The sequence below is a fragment of the Excalfactoria chinensis genome, chromosome 5 (assembly GCF_039878825.1).
Source record: "Excalfactoria chinensis isolate bCotChi1 chromosome 5, bCotChi1.hap2, whole genome shotgun sequence".
NCBI lineage: Eukaryota > Metazoa > Chordata > Aves > Galliformes > Phasianidae > Excalfactoria > Excalfactoria chinensis.
Genome location: NC_092829.1, coordinates 5040667 through 5056386, shown reverse-complemented (window position 1 = coordinate 5056386; position 15720 = coordinate 5040667). Strand labels below are relative to the sequence as shown.

The 15720-nt window shown below is 55.0% G+C and overlaps 1 protein-coding gene across 1 annotated transcript; it reads right to left on the bottom strand.

The window, feature by feature from the left end:
• Nucleotides 1-9028: 9028 nt before the first annotated feature.
• SIX6 (SIX homeobox 6) lies at nt 9029-10612 on the bottom strand. Its single transcript, XM_072338598.1, has 2 exons — nt 9947-10612; nt 9029-9197 (listed from the first exon to the last, which is right to left on the bottom strand). The coding sequence occupies exons 1-2, from the start codon at nt 10516-10518 to the stop codon at nt 9029-9031; spliced, it is 741 nt and encodes a 246-aa protein (XP_072194699.1). The 5' UTR covers nt 10519-10612.
• Nucleotides 10613-15720: the final 5108 nt, after the last annotated feature.

Here is a 15720-nt window from a genome sequence, read left to right as displayed (position 1 = left end):
GGCATTGTCCATGGAGTGTGTCCATGGAAAACATGCTGTGATCAGCACTGAGGCCCTCCCATGTGTGCTGACCTTTGTATTTGCTTGCATATCTCTCATCAAGAAGATATCAAGGCCGTGATGCCACCAGGCAGCCCGTGTGCCCAGGGACTTCCCATGTGCACTCCCCAAACAGTCACCAGGCTGAGGAAGGGCCGTGAGAAACCTCATAGGAGTGTATGGAGAAGACTGAAGGAAAACTGCAGTTTCAGCCCAGTTCTCATGAGGTGGCAGAACTGGTGTTGGCTGCTGGGAGAGAAGCAGAGCTTTTCATGTAGGGAGCTGGAACCATGTGCAGGATGTGCTGCCCAGTGGGATGTTCAGCTCGGATGCTTTACAGTAATGAACATGAGAGGCAGAATTGAAGAAGTAGCACAGATGCCATCCCATGAGATGCTGAGCTCTTTCGGACGCCAGCTGGACACCATCAGCCCTGCCTTGTGTCAGCGGTGCTCAGTGAAGGATTCTCCTCATGAACGGCCATTTGCAGGGCAACAAATCCCAACAGTGCCCTTTCCAGTTTGGAAATTTCTCTATGTGATAAATAAGGGAAGGGATGTGACCCCTCAGCACCCCCAGGTGGTTCTTCCATCTGCTTCCATCACTCAGAGGTAAGATGGCAGTGGAGAACATTCTCAAACTCCTGCATGACAGCCAGATTTCATTTGGTCTATATACCACGTGGGCTGGGAATTCTGGGCTTGGCATCATTTATGGAGGCAGCTAACAGCCTATCTGCTTGGTGTCCATCAGGACACAACCTCCCTCTGTCTCCCATGGAAAAGCTGCTGCCCACCTCACCCATCTCTGGGGCAGTGAGGGTTCTCTTAGGGATCCTTGGGTTGTCCTGATGCCTGTCAGCACTGCTTTTCTTCTGTCTTTGCAATGGAGATTCACAAGCATGGGCAGAAATGTCTCTCAGGGTCTGTGTATTTTGGTACAAAGTTGTGGGGGTTATTTTTTGTGGGTTGTTTTTTTTTCATGTCTGGCTGATTCATCCCCTGAAAATGGCGATTTCATGTTGTTCTATTAGGATCCGGCTGAACGGCCGCTGCAGTCAGCTGGAACCACTCTGTTCATCATCAGAGTTTGGATCCAGTGTGAAATGATAGCAAGAAGTGACGTAGAGCTCAGCAGCCCTCAGTGCTGGGGGAAAGATCATTTATTTATGCTACAAATAAGCATTACGCTCCTATGAAATAAATAAATGAAGCCATTAATCACACCCACTTTGCAGCGCTACCGAAGAGTCTTTCTGCTCCACAGCAGATTTCTTCTCTAGAAGGTGGCACAGCTGCCCAGGGGGTGGTGGGGTCACCACACCAAGGAGGCGATGAGGGATGAGGGCGGTGGGCATGGTGGGGTGGGTTGATGGTTGGACAAGATGACCTTGGAGGTCTTTTCCCTTCTGATCCTTTGCTGTGGCTCCAAAGGCATTGTGTGGCTGCTCTGAGCCATGCCCCAATGGCTTTGTTGAAGATAAAAGATGCAAATGGGGATGGGTAATGCTGGGCTGAGACACTGGGAGCTCCCTGAGCTCTCAGATGTGTGCACTTGGAAGGTGAAACCCAGACACCTTGTGCTTGCTGAGCCAGGCTCATAATGCAAACAAAACCAAGCAGAGAGACTGTGCATCTGTGTATGTACAGTGACACATAGAGGTGACATGTGAGCAGCAAGTTCCAATGCCTGGAAGGCCAGGAGAGCCTCAGCAAGGTGACTTACCCCTAACAAAGCACGGGGAATGGTTCAGAGTAATAAAGAAAACAGCTGCAAACCACAGTGCAGAGTGGCTAGAACAGCCCTTCAGCTGTCACCCTGCCTCACGTGCTGTGGCTGTGACTGCGCAGCCCCCCCATGACATGGGCAGCCCCCCGAGTCCTTCAGGAGCACAGGGATGCTGAGGAATGCTGCTCGTGGAGGTTACACATTGCAGGATCAGCTCAGTGCCGCTTCTGCAGTGTGAGGGAGCAGCAAAGAAATGGCATTTCTGATGAAACAGCTGAAGCAGCAGGGATTTACTAAAGCAGTGTTACACTGCCCATGCAGCTTGCTCGCTTGGCTGTTGCAAGCAGTTCAGATATTGTCCGAGCTGTCCTGCTCATCAGAGCATGAACTCAGCAAACACTTAGCCACTACCAGCTCTGTGCATTATTTCAGCTGGAAGAACCAGGGTAGGTAAAGTAACGATGATGGATCTAAATGATAATAAAGTCTCCCTGTTGAAAATTTAAAGTGCTACACAACTATTTTTAGTGACCTCTCCAGCTGAGATAATGCGGGAAGCTGACTAGATGTGAACACCCATCTTAGGTGAGCTGATTCTTCGCAAACCAAGGTGGACTGTAGGAGGTTAATGTTCATGCTCCAATACAAGAGACATCAGCCATATAAAGAGACATGTTGTGTGCGTGTAAAGAAATAACGTATTCAGTATCGGATGTGGATGTGATGCTTTCTTCCTTTGTGCACATTTGTTTCTGCAATGGACATTTCTTTCCATCCAAACACTAAGAGCTCCCTCCCTCCTCTCCTCCCCCCACTTCTCCCTACGTGTGTAACTGTGCCTGATGTGTGCTGACTCTTCAGGAAAGCAAAGGCTTCTTGGTTGGGGCGAGAGAAAGGATTTCAATGGGGTGTTCCAAAAGAAAACACACGTTCTAAAATACAATTTTTCCCTCTTTAAAAAACACCCCCAGTCTGAGTCCCCAGGTCCAAGTTATCAGATTCAGAACCTCACACGGAAGCAACAACGTCCAGATTTTGTAGCTTCAGAACTACAAGGGCTGAGCACCCGCAGAGAGACACAGCACGCCGGGTGTCTGTGCAACACTGCAGCACTCTGCAGCAAACTCCTCACTTCCCACAGCTCAGTGGTGTCGGAAAGGCTCCGTGTGCCCTCCCCTCCCAGCCCTCAGATGGCAATTAGCGACATCAATAAGTAAGAGGACAAATACTTGTCTCTACAAAACAAGCCACAGACAGAGCAGCAGCTCTCTCACTTTCCTCTTGGGCTGAGTTACAAACCTTAATGTTTTATATTTCATCTGTTTAAAGCCCCCTGCCTACGCACACTTCGTTTGGAGATGATGCCCTTAAAACCAACGGGCGGTGAAGTCTTGGAGTGGGTGAGACCTGAGGCTGCTGTGTCCATTGAGCCCAATGCACACAAAGGAGGACACCAGCAGGGAGATTTTCAGCTCTGGGGTTCTTGGGGCTCCATTTAGCAAAGAGCTCTTGGAATGAAGAAATGACTCTGTTGAACTCTTGGCTCCTGGAGGCAGTGAGTGTCCAGCAGAAGCTAAGCCAGGAGAAAAGGGCAGAGTGCAGCTAAAACACTTCAGTAGGAACATGTAGGAGCGTTTGCATGGTAATATGTTGAAATACTACTGGGAAAATCAGCTGGAAGGAGATGAGCAGATCTGTGAAGAGCCATGAACTGTGTGCTGACAAGTACCAGCCAGCATTGCTCCGGTATTGCTTCCAGAGCTGCTCCCCATGCAGACACCCCACTGCTGGAGCCCAGGAGTACTTCTGACCCCTGGGTGACCCGCCCAGCAAAGCTGCTGGGAAATACTCCAGTGCCTTAAGTTGGTTAGCATTGCTCCTCCAACACTTGGGATGCCAAAGGATAAAAAGGAGCACGGGATGAGAGGGAACAATACTCACAGAAGCTCAACTTTGGCCTCGGGAGTCTCATCTAGCTCTGCAGTCAATAGGCAGGTAGGAGCTCTCGCAGACGGGGAGCTTGATTAGAGAGCTGATCTCGGTTAACAGTGCTTGTATCTTCTTGCTGGGAAGGATGGAGGGGGAGGAGGTGGAAGCGTCTCTCGGGGCAACAGAGCTGGATTGGCAGGGCTGGATTAGTGCCGTGTGGGATTAGGGGCTGTGCGTCACCCACCCGGGGTGGTCCCTCTCTCACTGCCTGCAATGAGGACCTCAGCCTGGGAGCATCTGTCCCTGGTGGCTGCTGGCTGTGCTGGGAAGCAAAGGGCAACGAGTGCAGGAGAAAGTGCCCAGGAGCCCAGGTGATGTTGTACAATGGCCCTCAGAGCCTTACAGTGGATTTAAAGAACCACTCGGCCTGAAGAGGTGGTTCCGATGTAAATGCTGTTCTCTTGAAGTGTCTGAAAACCCCAGACCTGTGTGTCCCCATGTGTGGCTGGTTTCACTGTTCTTAATGGGAGGTTATTCTCCAGTGTAAGGTTCCAGAAGAAGAGCCATCATTTTGGTCTCACGACTCTTCAGTATTGCAACTGTGCTATGAAAGCACTTCAAGAACTGCTTCTGCAGAAGCACGTGTATTTCAGTAGGTAACCCAGCCAAGTGAAACTGCTAGAAATAGAATCACAGAACCATTAAGGTTGGAAAAGACCTCTAGGATCACCCAGCCCACCCCCACCATGCCCACTGCCCACGTCCCTCAGTGCCACATCTCCATGGTTCTTGAGCACCTTCACAGTGACCCCAGCACTCCCTGGGCAGTTGTGCCATTGCATCACCACCCAGTGGGTCATGGAAAAGAGCAGGGGATGGCAGAACAAAGCTCTGGTGAAGCCTCCAGTAACGTGTCATTGTGGGTTGCTGTGGAGTTACTGAAGAAATGCAGAGGAGCTCGTTCTGCTGATCAGTGTGTCCGTGTGCAGGTATGCAGAGATCAGCTCAGGATGTGCATCTCCTGCAGGAACCCCTCAGAAATCTGCATTCAGACCATGGGAAGTATCTGAAGGGCTGAGCTTCAGAGAAGTATTGGGAGGAACAGCTTTAAGTGGAAATACAGAGCTGCACCTAAACCCTTTAAGTGATTTGGAATATCTCGAGTGGTTTAGTACAGCTGTATGTGTGCTCAGATATTAAAACACATGAGAGATTCATCATTTAACCCATTCAAATAGCAGGAGAGCCCCTGACTCAGGTGGCATCATCCTGCTGTGACAGCAGTGAGCTGAAACTGCTGCAGATGTTTTCCCAGAGGAGCCTGTGTTGGAGGAAGGTGTGTTTGGGCAGAGCCCACCTGAAGGTCAAGAAGGGGCTGTGAGGTGACAGTGCATTGGCACTGCTTTTAGAGCTGAGGTGTCAGTGTGCCTCCAGGGAGGGCTGGAGGGAAAAAATGCATGAGCCCACTTTGCTTTTATAATGTTTCAAGTTGGAAACTGACATCCAGACTGGATTTCTTATGGGGTCTGCGTCACAGATCAGAAAATAGCGGGGTTAAAATGGGCTTCCCAGGGAATTTCTGCATTTTGGAGGGGACTTGGACTTAAAATGTTGAAGAGAGAAGAGCCATTTCTAGGATTCCTACAGGCTGTCCTGAAACAGAAAGGAACAAAAATCCGAGGGCTTTCTCCATCACGCCCATGCTGAGAATGAAGGCAGATTGCAAAGTGCTCCATCCCTCTGGGGACCGAACACTGCCTGTTCCTTCCCTTAATTCCCAGCCAGGTCTCGTCCCTTCCAAGGGAGGCACAGCAAGATCAGCCCAAGGTTCAGGATCCCCTGTGTGTGCCTTGGGGAGGGAAATGGGGAGAGGAGGGGGTCAGGTTTGGCACAGGCGCTCTGTGGCCTCTCACACCTCCATCCTCTGTTTGGATTTCCTGGAAGAGAAATAAATAAGAGTATACAGAAGCCGATGCATTCCTGGGGGGGAGGTATGAGCGTCACTGGAGGTATTATGCTCTCTCATGGTATTACCCCTGCTTCAGCTGGGGGTAACTGGATGTGAGACGCACTCTGATCCTCCCAAGCCTTTAATTGGATGCATTGGAAAAGTCCAAAATGCGAGTGGCTCCCGTGCTTCCCCCGGCTGTGAGACACGCCAGCTCCGTGCCACACAAGGCGTTTGCCAACTAGCCGAGCTGGGGGGAAGCTGGGGGAATACCTCGCACGGCTCCAGACGCCCACCCTTATTTCGTCCTGAAAAACGAATAATGCAGTTGGGCGAGCGGCGAGCAGCGGCGGCGGGGCAGCGAGGGATGCAGCAGGGCAGCACCGTGGTTTCCCGAGACCCCCGCACCCCCCGGCCTCCCTGCTGCCTGCTCTGTAGGGCCGGCGCTGGAACAATGCGTCCCGGCTAAGTGGAGCCTTCTGTCCCCAGCTGCACCGGGGCCGGGCTCGCCCCAACCTGCAAGCCTTTTGCTTTCCTCCTTTTTTTACTCTCGCAAAATCAATTTGCGGACAGCTCCCTCATTTTTTCCCCTTGCGAACTTATTAGCTATTCAGCCCCGGCGAGCTCTCGTAAGCATCCTTTGTCCCAGGGAGGGCCGGAGCTCCCTTCATTAGCAGTGATTACCCTGAGCGGTCTGACAGCCTCCCAGCCCGCTTACAAGACTTTCCCATTCAGCCCCGCTCGGGGCTGCCCCGCTTCTCAAAAGAAACGGAAATATTCCACCATTTCTCCCCCCGCCCTCCCCCCCCTCCCCGGCTGAATAGAGGAAAAGCTGCTCCTCTCCTCCGCCCTCCCCGTTCGCTTCACTTTTGATACAACATTTTCCTTCTTTGTTAAACCGGAGAGAGAAGGGTCAAGGCAGACTTTTAGCGACCCTTTTCTGAGAGCCGTGTTTAATGTCAATACCTCTCCCTCCTTCCTTCCCCCGGTTATTATTATTATTATTATTATTGTCATTTTTTCAAACAGCGGAAACCTCGGGAGGGACGAAGCAAAAAGGAGGAAAAAATAAATAAATAGGAGAAAATGCGCAAATGGAAAGGCGTTGCCTTTCGGTGCGGGGAGGGAAAAGGCAAAGGGGAAAAACATGGATGGTTTTCCTCCGGGGGTCGTAGAGGCGAAGTCGGGCTCCGGAGGGGAAAACCGGGTCCGGGGAGGGGGGAGAATAAACGGTCCCCCCGTGCTCCCATCCGTGGGTTCGGACATCTGAGGGGACCCTCGGAGCGCAGCGTGCAGCTCTGGTGGCATTTCAACCCACTGTAGGAAAATATCTTACAGCCGCCGCTGCCCGGCCCCTAAATCTCGGCTTGTGTAGTTAGGAAGGAGTTGTAACCCAGAGAGGCAGGCTGGGTGGGTTCATCCAATTATCTCCTTCTTTATATGTCTTTTCCAAAGGGTTCATTCCTCGCAACGAGAAGCTACAACCGCTATGCCCGCAGAAGCCAAAGGAGAAACCACAACACGCTGCGCCTATTCCTTCGGAAAAGCATTGACTTTATAGATACATTATAATGAATGAACGGCGCTGTGCTTCAGCCGATTCCATTCTCGGGGTGAAATCAGGATTTTTTTCGCTCTCCCCCAAACTCCCGGCTAAGAAGCCCATCGGTGGCCGCTCCGTTTGGCTCCTATCGGCCAAAAAGAATAAATCCCGAGGAAGGCAAAACGCGATGCCCGGCTCTGGGCACGGCAGGGAGGAACCGAGAACAGCCCCGTGGGCTGCAAGGAGATCCCTACGAGCTTTGGGCCCGCTCACCGAACCGGGATGCGCCGCTCCCGACGCCGCCAATGTCACCCCGCGGGGAAAAAGGGGCTCGGGAAGGGATTTGAAAGCAGCTCGGCAATGCCTGGAGCCTGCCCCGTCCTTGGGAAAAGAGGCTCTCAGGCACGGAGCCGAACGAAGGCGGCTGCGGGGACACGGCGGCACTGCGGTGCGGGCAGCGCGGGCGGAGGGGGAAAGAAACATCGCCTCGAAACGGAGCCGTGAAACGGCGGTGCCCCCCGGGCGGTGCCGGGCTCGGGCTGCGGAAGGCGGCGAGCAATCAGCTTAGCGAGCGGGCGGCTCGGCGAGGACACGGCAGCGAAGGCGACGAGAACGAGCGGACAAAAAAAGCACAGCTCAGGCGATTTAAAGATCAATGTCAAATTGTATAATATAAAATCCTTCTGCTGAGGGTGAAAGCTTTGCCCGCTCCTCGGAGCCGCCGTTTGCTTTCCTGCCGAAAAAAAACAGCCTTCAAACAGAAGGTGGGGACCACACGGCGCTGGGATTTGGGGTCGCTTCGCCCCGATCCGACCCTGCCCGGGCACGGGGCTGCTCATTTCCAGCCTCTTAACACTCACCGAGGAGGAAGCCCGGCGTCCCCGCCTTGGCGCAATTCACCCTTCTTTCTCTCCTCATTTTTCCCTCTCCTTTTCCCCATCCCATTAATTCCCCCGAAATCTCTAACCCGAGAGACAGCAGCGCTGCTTCCTCCCTCCTTTCTCCACGCACCGCATCCTCCTACGGATATTCTCCTCGCCCCTTCCCGACCCGCCCGACCCCTGGACCCCCCCAATACGGACACTTCACCCCGTGCCGGGACGCGGCTCTTTGGTTCCGAAGTGCCCGCGGCTGCCGGAGCTGCGCGTACCGCCGGGCCGTGCGCTGCCATTTGAAAGCAGATCCGAAGGGTCGTTCACCAAATATTTTATTACGGTTTTTAGGCTGCTTCATACAGTTTTCGTCCTGCACATGCTCTACAAGTCACCTGTGCACATAGAGAACAAGCCAAAAGAAAAGAAAAAAAAAAAAAAATAAAAAAATTAATAATAATAATAATAGAAAAAAATCTACTATCGCCATCCCTTAAATAAGTAAATAAACATTATATATATATATAAAAAAACCCCTTTAAAGTAAAGAGAAACCCAGCCACGAGAACTGCGCCTGTTCCTCTCCCTCCCTCCCCCCCCCCCCCTCCGGATAAGGGCGTTCGGGCGTTTTTCAGTTGGCATTTTGTTCTTTTTCTTTTCTATTTTAAAACACTTTCTGTATTTTTCCATTTTTTTTTCCTTTTTTTCCCCTCTTTTTTTTCTTTTTTTTTTTCTTTTTTTCTTTTTATTATTATTTTTTTTTAATTATTTTTTCCAGGCATGAATTCTGCGAATCCTGGGCAATAAAGGCGACAAGGATTTTTGTTGTGTTGTTTTTTGTTTTGTTTTCTCACGGGTTTTAATGCAGTCCTCTGCGGGGCCGGCGGCTCGGGGGGGGCTCCGTACCCCGGCTCCTGGGGTAGCGGTAGGCACTGGGGAGCCCCCCCCGCTTCGTCATGGCGCTCGGTGTCAGATGTCACATTCACTGTCGCTGGATGTGATGGAGATGGCGGAGGTGGCCGCTTTGCTGGAGAGGCTGACGGCTGGGCTGGAGGCCGCCCCCCCCGCCTCCCCGCCGCTCTCCTCCTCCGCTTGCAGCGAGCGCCCCGAGCCCTGCGCTAGGACCTGCTGCTGTAGCCTGCAAGGAAGCGGCACACCGAGCGTCACCGGGGGGCACACGGAGCACCCCCGCCACCCTGCAGCCCCTTCCCCGATGGGCAGCGGCTCCTCCCAGCCCGGCTGCCCCTGCCCGGCCCTACTGCTGAGCCCACTCGGAGGCTTTCGGGCTTTCTTCCCTGGTTTGGGGGTGCTGATAACGCCCCTCTCGTCCCCGGGCTCCTGGAGCATTGAGTACCGGGGGGAGCCTCTCGCTTCACCTCTTGCCTGATTGTGTCAGGTTAAAAAGGTGGGGGGAGAAAAAAGTGAGAAAGAAGGAAAAAGAAACAAACAAACAAACAAACCCAAAAGTGACCCGAGGAACGCTGGTGGGTGGCTCAAAGAATTAGCGCACAGTGGGGATATGGGGCCGGAACGCCGCATCGCTGGCCCTGCTCCGGACAGACAGACGTGAACGAGGTGTCCGTGTGTCCGGACACGGTTCCGGATGAGCTCTGCCCGCCCCGGCGGAGCGCACGGCCCTGCTCGGTGCGGGTCTCTCCGAGCCGCAGAGCACATGGGGGCTGCCGGAGCCGGGATAAAAATAGAAATGAAATAAAGAACGATAATAATCGAATTAAAAAGGAATGGCGATGATGGCGATAATAAAAGAAACGAAGCTGTCGGGTTTCCCCTCGCTGCTTTTCCCCGGCAGGACCGCCCCGAGGCTCTGTAGGGCCGAACCCCTCCCGGCTCCGCGGCCGTCAGCCCTGCGGGGCGGGCAGCACCTACCTGTTCTTGGCGGCCGCCGCCCTGTCCCTTTGCCTGCGGTTTTTGAACCAGTTGCCCACCTGCGTGGGGGTAAGTCCCGTGGCCTGAGCCAGTTCCCTCTTTTTGCTGGGGTTGGGGTAAGGGTCCTGCAGGTACCACTCCCGCAGCAAATGCCTCGTCCGCTCCTTGAAGCAATGCGTCTTCTGCTCGCCGTCCCAGATGGTGCGCGGCAGAGGGAACTTCTTCCTCACCCGGTATTTGTCCACCGGCCCCAAGGGTCGGCCCCGCAGCTTCTCCGCCTCCTGGTAGTGCGCTTCCAGCCAGAGGGCTTGCAGCTTGCCGTGGGACTCCTTGGTGAACTTGTGGTTCTCCAGGATGTGGTAGAGCTCTCTGTAGTTCCCCGTGTGGAAGGCCACGATGGCCCGGGCTCTCAGCACCGACTCGTTCTTGTTGAGCGCTTCGCAAGCCGCCGGGGCCACGGGCAGGGACCAGAGGAAGCGCCCCAGGCGCTCAATGTCCCCGCTTTCCTCCAGGGTCTCGCATACCCCGGCCACCTGCTGCGGGCTGAAATTGAGGATGGGCAGCTGGAACATGGAGGCGGCTCCGGTGCCCCCCGCCGCCGGCTCGCACAGCCCCGCGGCGGGGAAGCGGGCAGCGGCCTCGGCGGCCGCCCCGAGCCCCGCTTCTGCCTCGCCCGGAGCCGGCGGAGAGAGGGAGCTGCGGAGGGAGGGCGGCGCGGGGCGGAGAGGCGATGGGGAGCGCTCGGCGGCGACTGGGGGCGGTGGGTAGGGGCGAGGAGGAGGAGGATGGAGGAAGGGGGGGAGGGCGGGCGTGGGGGGAGGGAGGGAAGGGAAAGGGGAAAAAAAAAAAAGAAAAAAGAAAAACGGGAAAAAAAATAAAAAGGGAAAAAAGAAAAGGCACAACCCCGGCTCCACGCCGCCGTGCTGCTGCGGGAGAGGCTGATTCGCTGCCGGGCTCGGCAGATTGGCTCCGGGTTTCCATGGCGGGGCTGCCACTCACTGTCAGCCGCTGCCAATCACGGCGACAGGCAGCGCTGCTGAGCCCGGGGCACCTCCCCGGCAGCCACAGCTCCCGCTGCCCCGCGCCGGATCCCCGCCCCGCTCCTAGGGGTCCCCATCCTGATCCCGAGGGGTCCCCGACTCTCTCCTGGGGGTCCCCGACCCGTTCCATGGGGTCCCCGTCCAGCCCCGAGGATCCCCGATCAACTCCGGGGATATCCGGCTCGCTCTCGGCGGTCCCAGCGTCACCCTGGGGGGTCCCTATCCCGCCCCTGGGGGTTCCCGTTCAGCTCCCGGGGTCCCCGGCTCGCTCCTGTGCTCTCTGTCTCTGTCCCAGAGGTCTCGGCCCCGCTGCCGGGCCTCCTCTTCCTGCTCCCAGGGGTCCCTGTGCCACTCCCGTGCGTTCTTGTCCAGTGCCGGGAGTCCCTGTCCTTTTCCGAGAGCCCCCATCAAATTCCGGGGGTCCCCATCCCTCTCGCTGGGGTCGCACGGGCAGAGTGGGAAAGAGCTGGGGGGAGAACGGGACCCCGGTGCTGATGGAAAGCCGGAGGGAGGGGGGCACAGGAGGGCGGCACGGGGACCCCTGGCCCGGCGCGGGGCTGCACACCCGGAGCTTGGGGCTCTGCGGGATGAATCAAGGCGGAGGGGTCGCAGAGATCGGCCTCTGCGTTGTAGCAGTGCTGCCGGGAGCGCCGCCGACAATGGATGCAGACAGAGCAGCGTAGGAAGGGCTGAGATTTAGGGAAAAGCTGCCCCTCGTCTCCCCTTATCAATGAGTTCCCGTCTCTGTTACTACGAGGAAATATCTGCAGAGGGCTCAGCGCCCATCTCTGCCCTATTAAAGCTTTATCATTTCCCCTTCCATCCCCGCAACATTTAAAACCGTATTGTTTTCGGCTGAGTGGCCCTGCACAGAAGCAGAGAACAGCGGCGGGGAGTGAGAAGTCATCGCTAGGTCAGGACGGCGACTCGGAGCAGATTTCAGGAATCTTTTGCAATATTGATCACCCCGAGGTAGCCCTTCCCTGCGGCTTCCTCCTCCCCGAGCCCCGACGCGGGGCCGCGCTGCGAGCGGAGCGGGGCCGGCAATAGCGCGGAGCGCGGCTCCGAGCGGAGGCACCAAATCACGGGGCCGCGCTCTTTATTCCGCATCTCGCGGCTCAGCGGCGATGTCTTCCCGGGAACGTGAGGGGCCACGCTCGGAAAGGCAGCATCAATTCGGAAATAAGCTCAATATGTTCTTTGCGAGGCTTTTTTCTTTTTCTTTTTTCTTTCTTTTTTTTTCTTTCTTCCTGGAACACTCGCCAAATGAACGCTTCCATGATTTGATATCTCGTTGACTTTCCTCTCTCCCTTTCCTTTCTATTTTTTTCCCCCCCTTTAATTTAATATTTTATTATTATCACTGTGATGTTTCTCTTTCTCTCCTCCTTTGCCGGTTTGCCCGAAATGAAGCAGATTCCCGTTTCCCCCCATCATCCATGTCCCCTCAGAACGGAGCCGCACCGGGCTCGCCTCCTTTCCTTTAGTATCAAGTACAATTTGTCTTTTGCTCGTGAAGATTTGGTAAATCAGAAGGCAGATAGATAGCGCAGATGGTCGGAGGTGTCGGGTCAGATTATGGTACGCCTCAGTACAGTGCTAAGCTCATTCTGACGGAAAACCCTGATATTATTTTCACAGATCTACACAGTTCACTTGAAAAAAAACCCTCGGAGCCATTTACATCATTTATGTGAGGCTCACAGCTAGCGGGATGGAGCAGCTTTCAATACTGCTCATTTTCATAGAACCCGACAGAGCCGGGGAGACAGAAAAGCACACGCAGAACTCTCGGGTTCAGAGACGCTCCGCAGAAACTTAAAGAATAAACGAGGGAAGCTGAGGCTTCGCTTTGAGGAGCCGGGTTGGGTGTACCGACCCTCCCGGGAAAAGGAAGGGAAAAAACGGGAGAAAGGGAAAATAACATCTGTAAACATTGCTGAGGTTCAAACACTGATGTTTGACTCATCCACGTCAGAGAGAATGGGGGAAAGCTTCGACTGAACAGCTCAGGGAGGGATCCCACATTACCCCGTCGGGAAGGATAAAAAGCCCCGAAGCTGCTCGGGGTGAGAACCGGGCTTCCTTGGAGCATCCCCGGACACGGCTGGTGGGAACAGCCCTGAGTCGTTCTCAGAGATGGCAATGCTGTGCGGATGGGGAGCACATTCAGATCGGCAATATGATGATTAATAATATACCGCAGCTAATTCATTCATTAATTATTTTTTTTTCAGCGTGTGCACGATCTGGTGAAGGAATAATCGGGCTGAATCCTAATGATCGTGGACAGAGTGAGACGGGCTCCGCAATGAAAGCCGGCACTGTAGGCTTAAAGAAATGAATCCTCATTAGGAACAGCGAGAGCCGCTCGCGGGGCTGGGGGCTGCCCCCCAGGTCCCGGCTTTTGTTCCCCACCACGTCTGGGAGGCTGTGGGATTCTGCTGGGGGTGGGAAGAGCAGCCAACACCGGGCAGCACGCAGCTGCCCCACGTTAACCTCTAAGGGGTGACCACCGCCGCAAGCCTTGTGGCACGTCCGGGTCCAGGTCCCGTGTTGGGAACCGAGGGCTTCGGAAGCGTTTTCCCAACTCAAATTATAACTATTACAAGCTTTGCTCGTGCCATTAACAGCCGGCAATGACGGCCACTTTCAGCCGGGCCACGGCTCTGCCCCTCACTACAGGTAGCGTGTAGAATTAGCCCTTCAGGGATGAACCCACTGGAAAAGAAGGAATAAAATTGCACTAAAGAAATAATAAATTGGCAAAAACACTGCCTGCCGTGAGGGCCGTGCCCTGGGGCCCGCGGCCAGAGGAGCCCTCCAGCATCGGCTCCAGCAGCCACCCCGTGCCCGCTCAGCCCCTCCGGCTCCCAGCACCGTCCTCCCCCCGGGATCGTTTATGCAGAAGCAGTTTGGTACTCAGCAGAGGTGCGAATACATTTTTTTTTTTTTAAGCCTTTGATTGGCGTTAAGTATTACATTAACAAATCTCTTCCCGGGAAGGTGAAACCCCATTTTAGAGGTCTCGATAGGATTGAAGGAGATGTTAGAAGTTCATTAAGCGATGCTAAGCGGCGTTGCCTGAGTGCAGGCAGTCCCTGGGGAGGGTCCCTGGGGTGGGTCCCTGGGGTGGGTACCAGCGGAGCTAGCCTGGATTTGGGGGCTCGGACTCGGTGCTGATGCTCCGGGAAGGGAGAATTAGCTGTGGGGGGAGCGGGGATGCTCAGCCCCAGGGCTGGGCGGTGTGAGGGGTGCTGCGGTCGGTAGCTTTCTAATGCTTGTCTTTATACCTATTCCTATTCCTGTTTCTATTCCGACTCCTATCCCTATCGCTACCTCTATCCCCACCCCTATCCCTATCCCGACTTTATGTCCCTGAAACATCGCTTACCACTCTTCCCGTTTCTTCCCCCAAAAGAGCTGTGCTTTAAAGCTGTCATCTGCTCAGCATTAAGCGAGAGAGCTCAGGCTGAGTGCTCACTTAAAGCACCCATAACCACCAGAAGGACCCAAAGGTCCCTAAAAACAAGGTGGGTTTTGGGGCTGTGTGTGGGGGGGAGTCTCGCTGTACGCCTCTGCTCTCCTTCAGCTCTCTGGTTCCCATCGGGGTTTTCTCTGAGAATTCGAGCAAAAGGAAACAAAGCGTTCAAGTAAATACGGGAGTTTCTGCTGGCTCTTGTTCTTTTCTCTCTGCAAAGTTCCTCTTTCACACCTTTTTTTCCCTTAGGAAACGCGAATAGGAGCTCCCTTCCCGAGGGAGGTGGGAACCGAGAGGTGCCGTAGGAAAAACGCATTTCGTGGCTTCGGATGCGCACAAAACAATCCTTCAAATATTACTGATCGTCCCAGGATGGGGAAGAGAGCTCCTTCCAAACCGCTTATTGAACGTAAAGCAGCAACGAGGGGAATTGATGCGTTGGGGTGAAGCAGCGGGATGGGAAGCCCTGAGGAGGTTTAGTGTCTGAGGTGAAAGTGCGGGGCTGGGAGAGCAGCGGGATCAGGGCTGCAATGGGAGCAATGGGAGCGGAGCCGCTCTATCCTTGCGATGAACGTGGCCGGGGTGGCTCTGGAAACGTCCCCCTACTCGTTTCATCGCACGCCGGGAGACGTGGGACATCGATGTGAGCAGAACCCCCGGGGCCGCGCGGCTCTGCCCGCCAGGTGGAGCATCCTCATCGCGTTTCAGCCGCTCCCGAAGCGCCCGGAGAGGCGGTCGGTCTCCCAGCTCCGGCCGCGGGGTTGCTGCGGGGCGAACCGCGCTGAGGGGAGGAGGCGGCGCCCCGCCATTTTCTCGCCTCGCAGCGCAGGGTGCGCGTGTCGCTGTGAAGGAGCCGGTCAAAGAGCCCGAGGAGCTGGGAAGGGCCTTTAGCTGAGTGCGGGGCTCCTCCTGGGGTAGGTGCCGTAGGTCGTCCCTTTTTCCCTTGGGGACGGTGGAAAAGAAGCTGGAGGAGCGTGGCTGTGCCCACACCTCGGCTCCACTCCGCCTAATAGTATCTGTAGCCCTGAACGGCTGTGGTGATTCCCCTCGCCTTTCCCCTTCTGTCAGCGCTTATAACGGGGCAGGGCCGCCTTGCAGGAGCTGGTGTCCCACAGCATGCAGCCCCTCTCACACCCTCACACGGTGAGCGGCCATTTTGTGGTGCTCTGCTGCGGCCCCCGAGGTGTTCCCCGAGGAAGTGTTTACCCCTATGTTGTCAAAATGTCATTGATTGATTGGTTTATATCCAGGAA

Coding starts and splice junctions, on each gene's coding strand:
- SIX6 (XM_072338598.1), bottom strand. CDS start 10,518: ATGTTCCAGCTGCCCATCCTCAATTTCAGCCCGCAGCAGGTGGCCGGG. Junction 9,198..9,946: donor GCGGCGGCCGCCAAGAACAG/GTAGGTGCTGCC, acceptor GCTTCCTTGCAG/GCTACAGCAGCAGGTCCTAG.